Below are 17,909 nucleotides of genomic sequence, written 5' to 3'. Positions count from 1 at the left end.
TTAACCTAAAAACATGAAACAATAATAATTTTATTAAAACTTTTAACTTTCAGATGCGATCTCAAATAGGAAAAATACGTACGAGCTTATTGCAAACCGGTCCTCAGGTAAACACGTCTGCACCGCATTTGATATCATATTCGAACTGTTTTTTTTTTTGTTTATGGGCGAAAAACGCCTGGGCGTTATCATCGCCCGGTAGTTATGGATACCCTTTTAACAATAACTACCGGGCGATGATAACGCCCAGGCGTTTTTCGCCCACCAACAAAAAAAAAAAATTAAAAGGGTAAAATAACTTCAAAATAATAAACCACACAGGGTGTAAATGTAATATTAACCATACAATAAAAATTTACTAAAACAAGCCAAGCAAGCAAAACAAAACCCAAAACTAATACCACAGACAAAGTTGATATAATATAAAAGCTAAAATAATAGATAAAGAAAGCATAAAAACTTACCCAACTCCGATGGGTTGTGCAAAACTCCCCTCCCCGGATAGTAAAATTAAACACATAGAACTAAAAAATCAAATCGAAAATAAAGGTTAAAATTACTAAAAAAACTCTCCTTACAGAAAAACATATATGAGTATATTAAATCCTTTGCAGTAACCCAGTACCATGTAAAAAGAGAAACATCCGTTCCAAAATCCCGCCATCATTGCACAAGATATCACGAATGTTGCTGGGTATATTAAACTGACGACGCAACGCCGCATAACATATGCATTCCACGAGAATGTGGTGCACAGTCATGCGGCAGTTGCATCGTGTGCACAGGGGTGGGTCTCCTCCTGACATCAGATATTCGTGCGTGATCCTCGTATGCCCCAACCGTAACCGGCAGAGGAATACTTCCTCACGACGAGAGTTCCTGCAAGAGGAGCCCCACGGCAACACTGAATCTTTAATCCTTCGAAGTTTATTATCGACGGCAGCCGTCCAGCCACTTTGCCACCTCGTAGATTGTTTTATATGATTGATAAAATCAAAGATAGTAACTCGGGTGGTGAAAGGAGGTTGAATACACGCTTCTTTCGCAGCAGAATCTGCCCTCTCGTTACCTAGAATTCCAACGTGGCTAGGGATCCAGCAAAAACCTACCCCCCTGTTTCGTTTATCTAACTCAGCGATTTTATATTAACGACGACAGGATATCCGGAATAAAGGTTTTCCAACGCCTGGAAAGCACTGTACGCGTGACTGCAAATAAGAATGCTCCTATATTTAGGGCCAACGATACTTAGAGCCCCATCCACATTTTTTTTTTGTGTGGGGGCTTGATGATATCACCGCATATGATTGAAGAATTTGTGCGTGGTATATGATGTGGAAAGAAATTTTATAGCGTATGAAAAATGCCAAGCTTGACCGGGATTTGAACCCGGGACTTCCGGTTGAAAGGCCAAGACGCTACCATTCCGCCATGGAGATCGGCAAATTATTATTCTTGTTCTTTAAATATCTATTACGATTAGTTTGTTATTCGATTCATAATTAATATAATTCATATATTTGATTTTTACAATATTGTTTTTCATACGTGTTATTAATAACAAATAAGTTTGAAATTTGTTTTTCATGGATTTTAAATCGATACATTACTTGACGAGTTTCAAAAAATTTCAGCTTTTTAGAGTGTAGAAAATGGCGGCGCTACCGTAACCTCCTCTTCTTTTTTATTTTATTTTATTCTAATTGTCGACTTATCTGTCCGTCGTTTCCCTATTAGTAGAAATGAATTATTTGTTATCGCTTCTTAAAGTGCAATCATATTAGAGTTACACAATCGAAACAAACCGTAAATAAATAATCAAAAATAAATCGCTTAAAATACCTTACGCTTAGAATATCCAAAAGTACCAAAATTACCGTTAGAAAATACTTAATGTATTTTGTAATACATACATACATACATGTAATACATTAATGATTTGGCACTGAATCCTTAACAATTTTATGTTTATATGGGGTAATAATTATATTTCTTGGTTTTGAGTATAAATTTAAATTTTATGTCATTCCATAAAGGTTGTCCAACATCATTAAAAAAAGGAAATAAAGTAAATCTAAATTTCTCATATTTATATAATATTCAAGCATTTATATATATATATATATATATATATATATATATATATATATATATATATATACATATGTGTGTGTGTGTGTCTGCACGTAGAAAATTGCTCCGTACGTATCATATGAATAATGCAAATTCGCAGACTGTTGAATGTGTAGCATATTAAAGGCGTGTATAATACTATTAATTGAAGTTGAAAATTATCCAAATATTTTCTGTTTATATTAGCTATTTATAATGCCAATAAATTCTTGTCGAGATTTTGTAATCAGTTTAGTAAAGCAATTTTATCAAAACAGACAAGCTTTTACTCTGTATTAGGCCACGCAAATTTTATGCGATCAACCAAATTCCAATATAAATGTAAATACGTGGAACATCAAAATATAATATATATATACGTATACAGATTGAAATACACATGGTTTTGGTATCTGTTTAATCGTAAGCAATACCTATACACATAAACGCCCCGCCGCGCCACACACAAACACACACACACACACACACACATTATACTGACAGAATTATTAAAAAAAAATAAGAGTATTAGAAACAAAGAATTATTTTGCAATAATCCTTTTGCGTAAGCCGCAGAAAATAAAAGTAAATAAACAGAATAATAGTGAAATAAAAGTAAATTATAGCTAGGAGACACAGACATTTACGAACTATGTGGAAAGAAAATTACAAAAAGTTAATATGTGAAGTTATTAAAATTCTCGTCTTTTCCATACCAAAAGAAAGGGGGGGAGATAATTCAAAAGTCAAGTAAAGTTGGTAATATTTCCACTTACTGTACAATTAAAATTCTCATTTCATTTCTCATCGGTCAAAAAGTTCTCCCTCTATATTTCATCATTATCTGTCCTTTTTTAAATTTAATAAAATTAAAATTTTCATTAACTCTTTGACCGATAGATTTTTAGAATAAGTATACCTATAATAAGAGCTGACAACACAGTTATACAAATTTCCTGTCATGCGGCTACATACAGCAGCGTTTAATGGTTCTTACTAGAACGCGCGGGCACGCCATATTTATATCGCGCAGGTGTGACGGTACTAGCGGCGACGGTCGGCGCTAATATAATTTCACAACGTACATAGAACAAATTTCGTTTGAACGGTCAGCAGACCAGTGTAGCTTCGAGGTTTAACGCACCAGGTACCGAATCGCCCGGGCGATCGAGTTCTAGACCCGGCCTGACCGAGTTACTTTTTTACACTTTAAATATTCAATTTTTTAATTCTACCGTTCACCTGTGACGTCACAACATGGCAGACGAATACACCATTTTTGGGGGGTGGGGGTGCAATTTTGTACCTTTTCTAGCAAATATTGTTATTTTTAATCGTTAACAAATGTGTCTAAGAAAAATATGATCTTAATTATGCGAAATCTCGAGAAGCTGAGGTTGCTCTACAGCCTCACCTCCTTGAACTTTTAAGTTAAAAAAAATAATGCCATCAATACCCCATATATAGAAGTATGCTGACCGAGTTTGGTCAATATCGGTCCAGTAGTTAAGGAGATATAAGGTGATTTAGAGACACGCGCACGTACATAGGAACATTAACATCCGGAAAATTTCCATCCCGTTTTTGGGTTCCTTAGGTACAAAAACGTCAAAATCCCGTGAAAACCGTATATGACCAAATTGAACCGATTACATTACTTTCCCTTGTAGAGTTATAGCGCTATCTAGACGGGAAAGTAAAAAAGATATACTTATAGCGAGGTTAATGTTTTTTAAGTTTCAAAATATTTTGAATTCACTATATATTGTTTAAAAATGTCTAATTATTAATGGAAAGCACTATGGATTTAAATTATTTTCTATTCTCCAGACTTATTTGTCACCGTAGTCGGTACAATCTGATATCATAATCTCAATATTATGAGTATGCTTTTTATCGGTTATGATTCATTTTCGAAATTCACACGTTTATCAAACTGAACACGTTAGCCTTTCACCAAAAGTCATTTTAGCAAACCGTTAATGTACGACCATCTTGCGTCAAGAAAATTAATCTCTTGTAAAAAGATCTTTTTAAAAATATTACGATTACGTTTTAAAGTGCAAATATTAAAGTGCATTATACTAATTCGGTTTCATAAAACGCATAGGAAACTGTAAAAAACGATAGCCGTCACATTAACTCCAGAACAAAGCTAAAGCTACTTTAGATGGCCGTTTATAGAGCTTATATATCAGTTTGATAAAATGTTCAGGATTATAATGAGAAAAATGAGAAATTATATGTGTTAATGACGTAATCAATAGGATTCCATGCGACCTCTTAAGAAATGGAAGTCGCTTCTGAAATCGGTATAGCCTTTCTCAAGACAACAACCATCCCGTGCAAGGCATATTAAGGAAAATAAAAAAATATGTCTTTTTTTTATCGTTCTTCACAAAGCTAAATATACTGTTGCAGATTTGCGTACCTGATCAATGAAACGCAGAAATTGTTCGGCTCTATGTCACCTGTACTTCATTCACTGTTGGCAGTAGTTGTTCAGTGGATATCATCACTCTCAGAGAAAGCGATTCTGATTCCTTAATCGTTTGAAGAATTTATACCTTATATGTTTTATATGTGTCAACCATAAGAAGAACCGAGAACCATAAAATAATAAATTAATCGAACCCTTCCGTCCAGAAATAGTACCTCATACGTTTTGCTTCTAAATGCTTGTAATTTGTATACGAAGGAGGTATTTCTAGTCAAATTTTGTAAAGTACCTCATACGTTTTGCTTCTAAATGCTTGTAACTTGTATACGAATGAGGTATTTCTAGTCAAATTTTGTAAAGTACCTCATACGTTTTGCTTCTAAATGCTTGTAATTTGTATACGAATGAGGTATTTCTAGTCAAATTTTGTAAAGTACCTCATACGTTTTGCTTCTAAATGCTTGTAATTTGTATACGAATGAGGTATTTCTAGTCAAATTTTGTAAAGTACCTCATACGTTTTGCTTCTAAATGCTTGTAATTTGTATACGAATGAGGTATTTCTAGTCAAATTTTGTAAAGTACCTCGATACGTTTTGCTTCTAAATGCTTGTAATTTGTATACGAATGAGGTATTTCTAGTCAAATTTTGTAAAGTTCAGACGTCGGGGAGGGTGAGAATGGATTGTCGAGCCGGTGATTGGTTTCTTGCTATCTGATACACCATCCCCTCTACTATTCGATTAGCAGTCCCAGTACTGCTTTACATCCCCTATGCGCATCTACGTCTTCTAAACTCTGAAAGTAATAACTATAAAAAGAGTAAAAGGTGAGAAAGAAAAAGAGAGAGGTAAGATGAAAAAAACAGAAGCGATAAAATAATGTAGCCTATTCCCGTTGCTTTTTAATTTTGTACGTGAAAGATGCGATTAAAGAACTGTGTAACAGTCCGGGGACAAAATAAAATTTTTAAGGTTTGCTCAAGGAACATCGTGACCGAAACATTTTAGCTGAAATTAAAATAGTAAATAGTTCCATGATTTTCAAATAACTATGGTACCTATTTCCCCCCCCCCCCCGCTAAATAAATAATATAAAAACCATTTACAGTCGATTGTTTTGTTTTACGAGTCGTATTTAAGATGAAGCTATTAATAAATTTAATTGCCAATTTTATGGGTTTGCGACTCATTAGAAGCGCCATTAAAATTGTAAAACCGATATTTCAACGAAAAGTTTGTTAATGAAACGTCTTATGCGACTCTTAAATTATTACTTCAACAAAAATAATTAACCGTAAATTGTACGCGGTTGAATCCCTTACAAGCACGAATTTATGTAACTGATATCATCAGTTTTAATGTCATTCTTAAATCCTCAAGCTTCTGTTACGTTTTAAAATTCAACGAGTTGAAATGTCCTTATTTAAGAATACATGCCGTAAATTTCTGTAATATTCCTTACATTATATTTTTTCTCTCCTGTGTCGAGGTATTTTATATAACGAATCGTTTTATATTCGAAAGGAAAACGTATATTAATCGGTTTGCTATACGCTATTTTTCCGATCTCTTATGACAAAACGGTTTGAGATACGAGTCGCTTATTCTGAGAGTAAAAATGTTCATTATACAGCCAGATATTGCGGGGATCGTAATTAAAGTGTCACCGGCAAGCTAGCAACGCGGAACCACCTTTCCGGTTTTCTGGAATGTGGCCGGGACGGGATGCTTATTATTCTTGGATATGTCATTTTTGTGCACTCGTAAAAAAGGAGTCGCTAGTTACGTATATCTCGATCAGATCGTCCACTACGATCTTGTTACGGCTACCGGCATTTGTTACAACCTTTCTTAGATTATTATTTTATATGCGAACTGTAATCCGATTTAATATTTAAATAGTAAAGGGGTTAGCGAATAAATTATAAATAGCCTAGATATAAATTTAACTAATAAATGAAAATGTTACTTTCACTATAGATTATAATTTATTTACAACATTTATTTGTTATTTATGTTTCAGACGTAAAAAATCCAAACACAGTTGCTTCAAAATCGACTCAAAATGTTGGCCGCTCCTCACCATACACGGTTACTGGTAAAAATAAATTATATTTAAATTTTTTTAATAACGATTCTATTGTTTTATCAAATAAAATTATTGACTTTTATTTTCTCGTTATTAAATATTATTACCTTACTGAAGATCACATGGTGTAATTCGGTGTTAATCTTGCCGTCGACTCGGGTTCATTCTTCAGAAAGCACAATTAATTCAACCGACGATCAAAAAGATACTTACCTATTATTTTTTTAAATTTTATTTAGTATTTTTTTAAGTTAACAGTACCTAGTTTAAAGTTCGCGATGAGGATGGTAATGTAAATCAGAAAATTGAAATGCATAATCAGACATATAACAATATGAGAATAATAATGTCGATAGTATGAATATAACAATTTTTTTGTTAGTTCCAATCTTCGCTTACTAGCCGACCACGACGCTCAAAAATGAAGAAAAATCTGTTGAAAGAGAAATAACCTAATACGAAGAACGTGTAACAAGATAGTTTTTAATAATCTTTTATGCTGAATTATTAATATTTAAAATTTTATCGAATAAAAATTCCTACTCGAAAAAAATTACCATTTAGCATTAATATTATTAAGAGTTGAGGTCCCCCGATTGTGACGATAAATTAACACAGTATACTCGTATACTAATGAGTCTTATTAACAATATTAAATACTAATTTATCACTTTAATACAATTAAAAGTACATCGATCGTGATAACTTTTTAAAAAATGTTACACGATGGTGTTTAAATTTTGTGAAGATAAATTAAAATTTTGAGTTCATTTAAATTAACAAAATCAACTTTCAAAGAATATTAATCGGAAATAAATTACGTTAAACATTGACACGGTAATAAATAATATTATAAATGCGGTAATATATTATAAATCTAAATTCTTAACCGACGTCGGAAACTTGAATATCAACCTTAGATTACTTTAAGAAATATAGGTGAAGTTTATAAGCCTATAACATTATCCTACCGAACCCAATTAAAATTATATTACGTTAAAATATATATAAAACCTTTGTACTACTTTTCAAACTTTAAAAAGAAACTTGGAAATACAGAAATTGATGTAGGCTACGATCTATTTAGATTTTGTTTGCTTAGATATACTAAGTAAATTGTAAGCTCGGGTTTAAAAGTTTTTGTAATTAATCTTATTCTAGATCAGTGCTGTCGTAAAGTTAGTTCATAACTTAACAGATTTTTATATTCACAAAATAGATTTAATTATTGTTTTTTAAATTATTTTCCGGTTAAATGTTAAATCGATTCATTTCGGAATGAATCATTTTTAGTACGACAAAATAAGTACTGCTAATATTAGTATTAGTAAATTAATACTAATAATTAGGTAGAAAATACGATAAGTAAAAATATGTCTGTAATTAGTCAATTGTTATTTTCTTCCGGACGCACAACGAAGTGTCGTTATCAGCGCCCGGACACGATGTTAATACAGTGCACTATTAAAAATTAACTGAAATGTCTGAGACGTAGAATTAAGAAAACAGAAGTAATAAAAATTTACCGACTTTTAAAAAGCTTTGTCTGCATTTAATGTAAAAAAAAGCATAATTTTATTTAATATATATGAATTATTTATAAAAAATGTATAATATAATACAAAACAAAAACTGAGAAGAATTTTTTTTTGATATTTTTTTTTCTAATAATTCTAGAAGAGCTTCTCTATAAGACTATAAGAAAACAATAGAGGATGTATTATGCATTAGCCGATCGATTTAAGCTGGATTTACAAAGGCCGTTACAAGTGATTTCTGATAATACTAGTACAGAAAGTAAGTACGTAACATCGAACCACTTCTCCTCACTTTTCTTCTTATCTGCTGAGTTTATCTCCTTGAGTTTCACGAAAAAAATTTTCTTATGAAAAGGATACATCGTTGATTGATTTTTTACGTTTTTAGTGAAATACATCTTTAAAATTGATCTGTTCGACCTCCAATATACTCACGTTTAAGCACATAAATTATCGAAAAATATCAATATCAGATTTCCATCTTTCTTAAGAAAATGTTACAATAATCAACATAATCTAAATAATAGCGGTCTATTCATAATCCCAGAAGATTTAAATTTTAATTAATCTCGTTAAGGTTTTATCGTACATCTTCTGTAGTAACCGATCGATAAAAATATGATGAACACTGTACAAGAGGTAGTTATCGATCATTAAAACACCATTCTACTAATAATTCAAAAGACTAAAATATTATGAAAATTATAGTTACATTATTTTAGATGATCACAGCGTACTTTTTTTGTGGCTGATTAAAATCGCTACCGATCACGAAAAAATATTCAAGAGACAGTTCCCTTCTCTACCGACCGATGAATGTGAAAGGAATAACGACTACAAATTCAAGAAATACAATACGCTGTTCTATAAACCAATCGTAATGTAGTTTTGAGCGATCTTAATTACCGTATTTATTCGAGTACCCCCGCACTTTTTTCTTGAATTGGAGAGAAAAAATAGGAGTGCGGGGCTTACTTGAAATATAGCCTTTAGCCAGGATAATTTATGTAAAGTAAACGTTTTCTTAGAAGTACCTAAATTTAATCACATAAATATAGTTATATTAGGCTTTTATGAATACCGGATGCCGCTTATACAGAATACATCCTTAATTATTAGATTCAGATTATCGATAGGAACGAAGTTGCGATTTTTTATAAAACTGATTCATTCCGTGTAGGCTGCATCCGGTTCTAATGACACTACAGTTACAGTATCAGTTACCCATCGTCGTCTTGTCTATTCGCCATAGTCATTGTACTGTTTGTATATGTGGACGGTTATGTGCATTTTATCTGTTTAGTGTATCTTTTAAAGTTTAATACGCTGATTTATTTTAATTACGGCATTAAAATGAGTACAAAAGGACAGCGTCTACGATCTTTTACGGTAAATGAAAAACTGCGCGTTATAGAAGAGGCTGAAAAAATTGGAAATCGGGCGGAAGGAAGAAAATTTGACGTAGATGAAAGCTGCATTCGAGACTGGCGTAAGAAGAAACAACTTCTGGTGAAAGGCGCTGGTAATAAAAGGGCGTTTCGTGGCTTAAAACCAAAATACACAGACATAGAAAAAAAATTGTACGACTTTGTTATGGAAAATAGGAAATGCGGTTATGCCGTCACGACAGAAATGTGTCAGTCATATGCTCGTGAAATCGCTAAGTCGTTAAATAAAGTTGATTTTAAAGCAAGCCTTGGATGGATAACACGATTTTTTGCACGAAATGATTTGTCAATAAGACGAAAGACGACCGTTTCTCAACTACTTCCAGGCGCTTATGAACAAAAAATATTACATTTTCACAAATACATAATAAATCTTAGAAAAGATAAAGGCTATTTGCCTTCTCAAATAGGAAACGCTGATTAAACCCCCGTATATTTTGAAATGCCATTTGACAAAACCGTAAACAAAAAAGGTGAAAAAAGTGTTACGATTCGCACTGGTGGTGGTAATGAAAAACAAAGATGTAGCGTTATGCTTTGCATTACTTCTGATGGATTACCTCCGTACATTGTTTTTAAAAGAAAAACTCTTCCTACCGTACAGGTAAATGGAGTTATTGTCAGAACACAGGAATCAGGTCGGATGGACTAGTATCCCGATGGGGGGTACTCGAATAAATGCGGTAAGTGTTAAAAAAAACTTATACTTTACAACAAATTTGATAAATTATTAATATTAATAAATATTCTTATATGCAATATAAATAAAACTCTTCTGTATTTTTTTGAAGCGTCAACAGACATCTATTGATTTTTTATTTTATTATTTTATCGCTTTAAAAACTCTCTTCCGATATTATCAGTCATATCAAACACGATCTTCTTTTATTGCCTTACACGGTACGAACATCACTGCCTGCGTCAAACTTCAACAATTTTTTCTTATAACGTCTCGAATATCGTGTCATGTCCATGACACGATATGTTTATTTTCTCACCTTGCTCGCCATTATTGAGCAATAATTCTTATATTTTCCTTATAATTTCGTAATCGTATATATATTTAATCGCTCTGTGATTATGTATTAATAGCATATATTAATTGTCTCTGTACTAATAAGCAAAGCTTATGCAACTTAATTATTTTGATCTAATATAAATGCAGCCTCTCCAATTAAATTAAGTTATTAACAGTTGTAAGGCCAGAGACGATTACAACATTAACATAAATTCCTTACTGAATGAACGACTAATCACTTAAAATAATCAACTGATATTAATTATTATGGTATCAATAATTATAAAATATAAAAGTTTCTTTTACCATTTTTTCTCTACTCGCACAAAACAAAAATAAAAAACGTTAAATTTAACAGAAATATAATTCTTTTATTAAACTAATGTATCGATGATTTAAAACCCAACATAAATTTTCCTGTACGGAAAAAGATCATCGGCATATACCCAGCTTAATGCCCTCATCGATTAGATGTTATTATTCGGTGCTACGTTGTTCTGTGTGTAATAAAAATTTGATGTAGTGCTAATTTTAAGTGGATTTGAATGACCGTTTTACCGTGCTATTCACATTTTATGTCCATTAAATTATAATTTCAGAAATGTCACCTTAAAACTTACATAAAGTCAGATAATGACATTTAATGGTGTTTGAAGTCTATTATGAGTTACTATGAATTAAAATAAAAAAAGAGGGCTTCTAAGTAAAGAAAAAATCCAAAATTACACCGGTGGTAAAGTGAAAAAAATTTACTAGTTACTATTACTAAGCTGTTTTTAACTACTTGAATAAAAGGTGAACTACTAACTAACCGTAGAACTTATTAGATTTTTCTCGAGGTTTAGTAACCGCTAATAATTTTTTTTTGAATAAATGCTAATAATTATCACATGAGCATAATAATAACTACCAGTTTTTTAAGTCTGATGAAGAGCAGACTAATTTTAAGTCAGTCATAGCCACGGAGATGTTTATACCATTTCGTGAGAGGAAAAATTACATCCCAAGAAAAGCCATAAACATTAGTAGGTCGTGTAGGAAAAAAGTGGACATTTTTTTAAGATTCCTTGGGGTCTTAGGTTTTTAAAGCGGGATTGTACAGGACTCTGGTGTCCATCTTTCTACAGTATTAACGCTGTTATGGACAAACTTATTGCTAAAGCAAATAACTGGATAGATTTTTTATATTTTGTAAATTCGTACTTTTCATTTATGTCCTTTTCCTTCCCCGAAAATTCATTTAAAGATTTAATAAAAATACATCAAAATAAATAACAAAAAATTTTAAAATTACACAATAATAATAATAATAATATCTAAGTAGCCGCTTTAGTGTGTGCGTATGAACTTACAGTGAATGTAGGTGTAAGTACAGCGTACTGAATGTACGTGCACCCGCATGCGCGTATGCAACAACGGGTTAAATATTTTTAATTTATTTTATTTATTTATTTTTTTGAGAAAGGAAAAAGGTTTTAGGATGTAATTTATTTCAACTAAAGGAGAAAAAAACTAAAATATCGTCCAACTCTTCGATAGTTTGATTCGACTGATCGCAAAGAGAGGGAATAATTTTCACATTTGAGCTCATTAATTGCTCCCTTTCTATTTGCATTTTATTCGACTCTATTTGTTGTAACAGAGCTATAAGCTGCAATCGGGATATAGATAATTCTATAGTTTCATCGTTTTCATAATTTTCGAACACTTTTTTGGCATTGATAATTTTTTTGGGGAAGTTTGTTCTTTTCTCTCGGCTAAGGAGTTCTTCTCTGTGAACGTAGTCAGCGTCTGTCTGTGTTGTTACAGATAAGTTAGTTATGTACCTTCCTGCCTACTGCTAAACCACCACGAATTTTGGCGAATACAGGATTCTCCTTTTCATTCGTTATTTCAAGGAAACCTTTCTCCCGCCGTTTTAATTTTTACCTGTTTATTTCCTGTTCTTTGAAATCAGTTTGCTTTTTTAACGGCTGTCTTCATGATGTTTAGTAGCTTAGATAACCGACTGACATTAACCATTTTTCCTGACGTTTGTGAATACTCCTGAATTATAGTTTTCCAAGCCTTTTTCTTTCCGGCCGATACAGAACTCAATTTTGACTTACTATCGATTACTTTTCCTGATTCATCTTCATCGCTGCTTACCGACATATTTGGTGCGCGTATTATCTGACGCAAATTCATAATTGTAATAGAATAGGTAGATACATCAGTTGCACTCTAGACACAAAACAAACGTGTTAAAACGCGTTTATTTGCAAGGTTATGTGCGTTACAACTTAGTAACAACTAACATTAGCAATACAAAGATTTCTCCGGCCGGTACTAAATTCTTTTAGTATTACTATGCGGTTTTAGTAATCGTTTATTCAACTGATTTTTTGCAAATACTAAAACCGGTAAGTAAAAATTACACATCAGTTACTAACTTTTATTCATTTGACTGCGGAAAAACACCTGGATTAAATGGAAATTTTACGATTCAGGAATATCACATTTCCTTTGAAATTAAACTAACTTCTTGTTCGAACTAGACAGAAATTCGTAAATTTATTTTTAAAAAAGGTAAAGATTTAAAAAATATTTACTTACTTATTTAAATATTTAAAAATCCTTTTAGCGGCCATCGACCTACCAGCCCTCTGTCGTTTATTTGTCAGAGTGTGTTGATAATTTATATTAATCTCTATTATATATTTTTATCCGGTTTGCTTACGAAACATTAATAGGTAATTTTTATGTTTATGGAGGAAGGGTGAAGGGGAATGAAGCGGCCAATTATCCTAAACCTGTTAACTGAGAACATCTCCTAGTTGGAATGTTCAGATCTTGTGTAGGTGCTGGGAAGATAAAACCATCTGACGATACACACATTTGAAAAACATTTACGGAAGCCCCGAAAAATCATAATATGTTGAAAATAACACTTAAAAGAGAATTAATGAAAGTTCTTCAACCGTAAAACGCTAATATTATTAGTACGTTTTGTGCGAGCAGCATCGTAATAGACCGGCTTTTATTATTGTTGTTTGTGGTTCTGAAGCGCTCATTTAAATTAAATTAAAGAATGATTATTTTTTCATTACTTTTTGAAGTTGAAGTTTTTAGTTTAATTTTACTATCGGGATTTAAAAGTAAGAATACCTTGGAATCGATCGGTTCCAGAATGGAGAATATTGAAATGTAATGTGTTTAGAGCGTGCTGTAAGGCTATGTAATATCTGCTTATCAGCATATCTGTAACATAAGATATCTATAATCTCAGCATATCTAAATTTAAATGAAATTATCAAGTAGTTTTGGAAATTTTCGATCGACAAAATTTTATATATAGGCCTCTATATATATATATATATATATATATATATATAAAGGTTTACAATTGAATACTAACTTCATACTCCTCGTACCTGAAAACGTAAAGAAAATTCATTTTCAATTCGTGAAATCATTACGCAATGCTGGATATAGAAATAAGAAACGTAGGTAGGTTCATAATACGGCTATTATAATCAGGATATAATAGAATTTTCCTCCAGATACACATTTTTTGGGCTAAAACAAAATTTAAATTAAAATCTTACGTTTTCTCGTTTTAAAATACACAAAAAATATTTATAACAAAGCATCGAAAATTTTATAAGTTACAACTAAATTTCTTATTTAAAAAAATGAACGATTAACGACAACGTTTTAGCATAAATACGAAATCAGAATAAAAAACGAATATTGAAACAAGATTGAAGAGAAGATACACGAATAATAACAAGAAAAAGAGAAGTTAAATCTATTGGAAGTTATAACGGGAAGAGGGTTCAGATTTACGCTAATGGGTTTTACTCTAGAACCGCAGTGGCTTCTCAAACCCAACAAATGCGACAGAAGTTACTGTAAACATACACACATTCACACACACACACACATATATATACACTTAATACAGCCTGTGTTTACGTGTGCGTGCGTGCAATTTAATGTGTCGTACATGTGTAAGGGATTTCTGCAAAACGAAATCATTATTTAACACGCTGCATATTTACGGTCAATAAAACAAATCATAGAAATTAGCCTACTTGCTTTCGCAGTAGAGATTTTATTCGTAGTAGCGCTGTGCAAAGGATAGATAGGCTAACAAATGTCTCAAGATATATTAATATCACAAAACACACACACACACACAATTATTGAGCTGCGACATAAACAGGCGATTATCTAGAAAGGAAGAAATATTAAGGGAATTAAGTTTCTTATTCGATGTTTTTAGTAATGCGAATTAAAAAGAGATAAAAGGAAAGTAATAGATTATAATAAACTTCTCTAGGTTACAACCACAACTACATACTATCGACAGCATAACTCCATGTTATTAATAAATAAATATTAATTAAACTAATCTGTACATAATAATACAATTTTTAGATCACGTCGTTATAAAATAATTAATACGTTTGTGGTTATAAATGTAAAAACAGATTGCAAGACAAAAATAAATATAATTGAAGTGTACATTAATAATTTTAAATACAAATGCAGTAGTATATGAAATAATATTAAGGTGTTTAATTAAAACATTAAATACAATAAATTACCAGAAAATAATTCACAAGGTGCTACTGAAAATTATTCTGAGCACAAATTTATATGTACGCTGTGAACGGGGTGGAAAAAATCAGATTTAAAAAAAAAATTAGTATTATTTAAAAATTCATCGACAGGTGTTTCCTGAAAAAAAATCTTTTAATTTTAGTTTTAAATAAATCGGTGGAAAGATCTTTTAAATGTTTTGTTAATTTATTAAAACCGAAAGAATATAATCCCGTTTCTCGAAAAGCAAACTATTCTACTTAAACGAAAATAGATTTGTTGTTTTAGTATGATAAAGTGGATAATTTATTTTTTTATTTTTTTTTAAGAATAAGTGAATATCTTTTTTCTAGCACGATCGTGCCATAAGCATAAACACAAGTATAAGTTGATGAATCATACTTATGCGCTAGATAATGATTTAACAGCAAATTTTTGCATCTTACTAACTCGTTCTGACTTTTAAAGGAAGCCTCTAAAAGATGATATAGGTTAGACAGGAATGGACTTAAGGATAATAAATGTTTCATGATGATAAGTCAAGCGTTTTATTAAGGCGCTTCAAAGAGGAAAACAGTACGATTTGATTTTGTTACAAATGAAATCATGTTGATCGTCGCACGACGACTAATCATCCTAAAATTTTACGTTACAGGCAGAATAAATATTATCGTTAACATTAATGGGAATTCTATTCTCGCGATTAGCGATACTAAGTCTACCTGAGACGCATACATTTTATCTGTAGTTAATATTTAGATGGTTACAGTTCATCCAGTATTTAATTTAATTTCTTGGTAAACAATCGTTTCGATATTATTTCATCGTTCAGATGATCGTAATGTTTTTCTATATAATTCTCGAATATTTAATATAATAATTTATCTGACATACTTCTAATTAAAACATTATTAATATTTTTTTATTTATTATCTTGCTAAAATGTAAGCGTTAATATTTTTATTTCTGATTACTAGAAGCTGGTTATTATATGTACGAGGTGTGTGAGAAAAGTAATGAGATTGGTAACACTGCGAGCGATCTGGCAACGCTGTTTCTACCGGTCTGTGCTACACCGGTTTGTGCATCCCTTCCACGTCCTCAGTACGAATTTCAACTCCGTTCAGCCAACACATTATTTTTGAAGCGTCATCACTGAAGTTGTGTTTTTGTTGCGCGTTACGAAAATGGAGCATAGGAATTTAGAGCGATGTTGTGCGATCAAGTTTTGAATTAAACTTGGGGAATCCGCGAGTGTGACTTTTGAAAAGTTGAAACGGGCTTATGGAGAACATTGCTTATCAAGAGCACAAGTTTTCCGTTGGCACAAATAATTTTTGGAAGGCCGAGAACACGTTGAAGATCTACCTCGCTCAGGGAGATCTTCATCTTCAAAATCTGACGAAAACGTTGAGCGTGTGAGGGTTCTTGTGAGATCAGACCGTCGTTTAACAATAAAAATTATGAGTGAACAGTTAAATTTAAACACTTTCAACGTAAATCAAATTTTGACAGACGATTTGGACGTGCGAAAGGTTTGTGCGAAATCAGTGCCGAAAAACCTCACAACGGAACAGAAGGACGATCGAAGAAACGTGTGCGTCGATCTTCTTGAGAGGATTGACAACGATCAAGAATTCTTCAATCGTGTGATCACAGGTGATGAATCATGGTTATTTGAGTACGATCCTGAAACAAAGGGGCAAATGGAAGAGTGGTACACTTCGTCATCTCCTCGACCAAAAAAATGTCGAATCAGCAAATCAAAGATGAAAACCATGCTGATTTACTTTTTTGACAGTAGGGGTATCGTGCATAAAGAATTTGTTCCTCCAGGACAAACCGTCAACCATGTTTTTTACAAAGGTGCCCTTGAAAGGCTCAGGAAAAGAGTGATTCGCGTGAGACCAGACATGCAGACAAGTGGATGCATCATCATGACAATGCCCCGTGTTTCACGGCCATTTCCATCAGGGTATTTTGACAAAACGCATTCCTACGGTTCCTCAACCCCCCTATTCACCTAATTTGAGTCCTTGTGACTTTTCCCGAAATTGTAAAATGTTTTAAAAGGACGTCATTTTGGAACTCTGGAGAACATTCAAAAGACTGTGACCGACCAATTAAAGCCCTACCAGCTGAAGCCTTCCAGCGCTGCTACCAGGAGTGGGAACAACAACTCCCCCGGTGTATAGCTGCCCAAGGAAACTACTTTGAAGGAGATAATATTTTTGTTTGAAAAAAATACAAACTTTGGTAAGTAAAAAGTCAGTCTCATTACTTTTCTTACATACCTCGTATTCTTTTTTTTTGTATTAGCCTGGTTAGCGGACAGAAAGGACCCTCTTTCCACTTTGCTCATCGCCTTTTCTTCTTTCTAAATATACAATTAGCTCTAGGTCTTACGGTTAGTCAACGTTATTAAGCCCCTTGATGGCCGTATCTCGTAAATTATTGCTTTAGTCTTAGTCAATATTAAAAAAGTATATAAATTCTGTTATCTTACAAAAAAAAAATTATAATATCGTAAATAACGTGAATACTGACGCTATAGTTTATACAGACGGCTCTAAACACGATAATTTTGTCGGTTGGTGGTAGACCATACATGTTTGGCCTTCCTACCATCGCCAGTGTTTTTGTCGCATCAGTGTGTGCTATTAATAAAGCCTTAA

General features: G+C 32.3%; 1 protein-coding gene across 2 annotated transcripts in view; it reads left to right on the top strand.

Moving 5' to 3' along the window:
* The window catches only part of LOC142320839 (facilitated trehalose transporter Tret1-like), a 563,915-nt gene that overhangs the window by 338,328 nt on the left and 207,678 nt on the right, over positions 1–17,909 (top strand). Inside the window, exon 4 of one of the 2 annotated variants that reach the window (XM_075358815.1) lies at positions 6,578–6,652. In XM_075358815.1, the coding sequence (XP_075214930.1) occupies positions 6,620–6,652 (33 nt within the window). In that variant the 5' untranslated portion in view covers positions 6,578–6,619. Of the gene's footprint in view, positions 1–6,577; positions 6,653–17,909 lie in introns of those variants that run through there. The other variant, XM_075358816.1, reaches the window with a different exon arrangement.

Source organism: Lycorma delicatula, chromosome 3, assembly GCF_047948215.1.
Source record: "Lycorma delicatula isolate Av1 chromosome 3, ASM4794821v1, whole genome shotgun sequence".
NCBI classification, from domain to species: domain Eukaryota; kingdom Metazoa; phylum Arthropoda; class Insecta; order Hemiptera; family Fulgoridae; genus Lycorma; species Lycorma delicatula.
The sequence above is the reverse complement of the archived record's forward strand: the minus strand, read 5'-3'. Positions and strand labels throughout refer to the sequence as shown.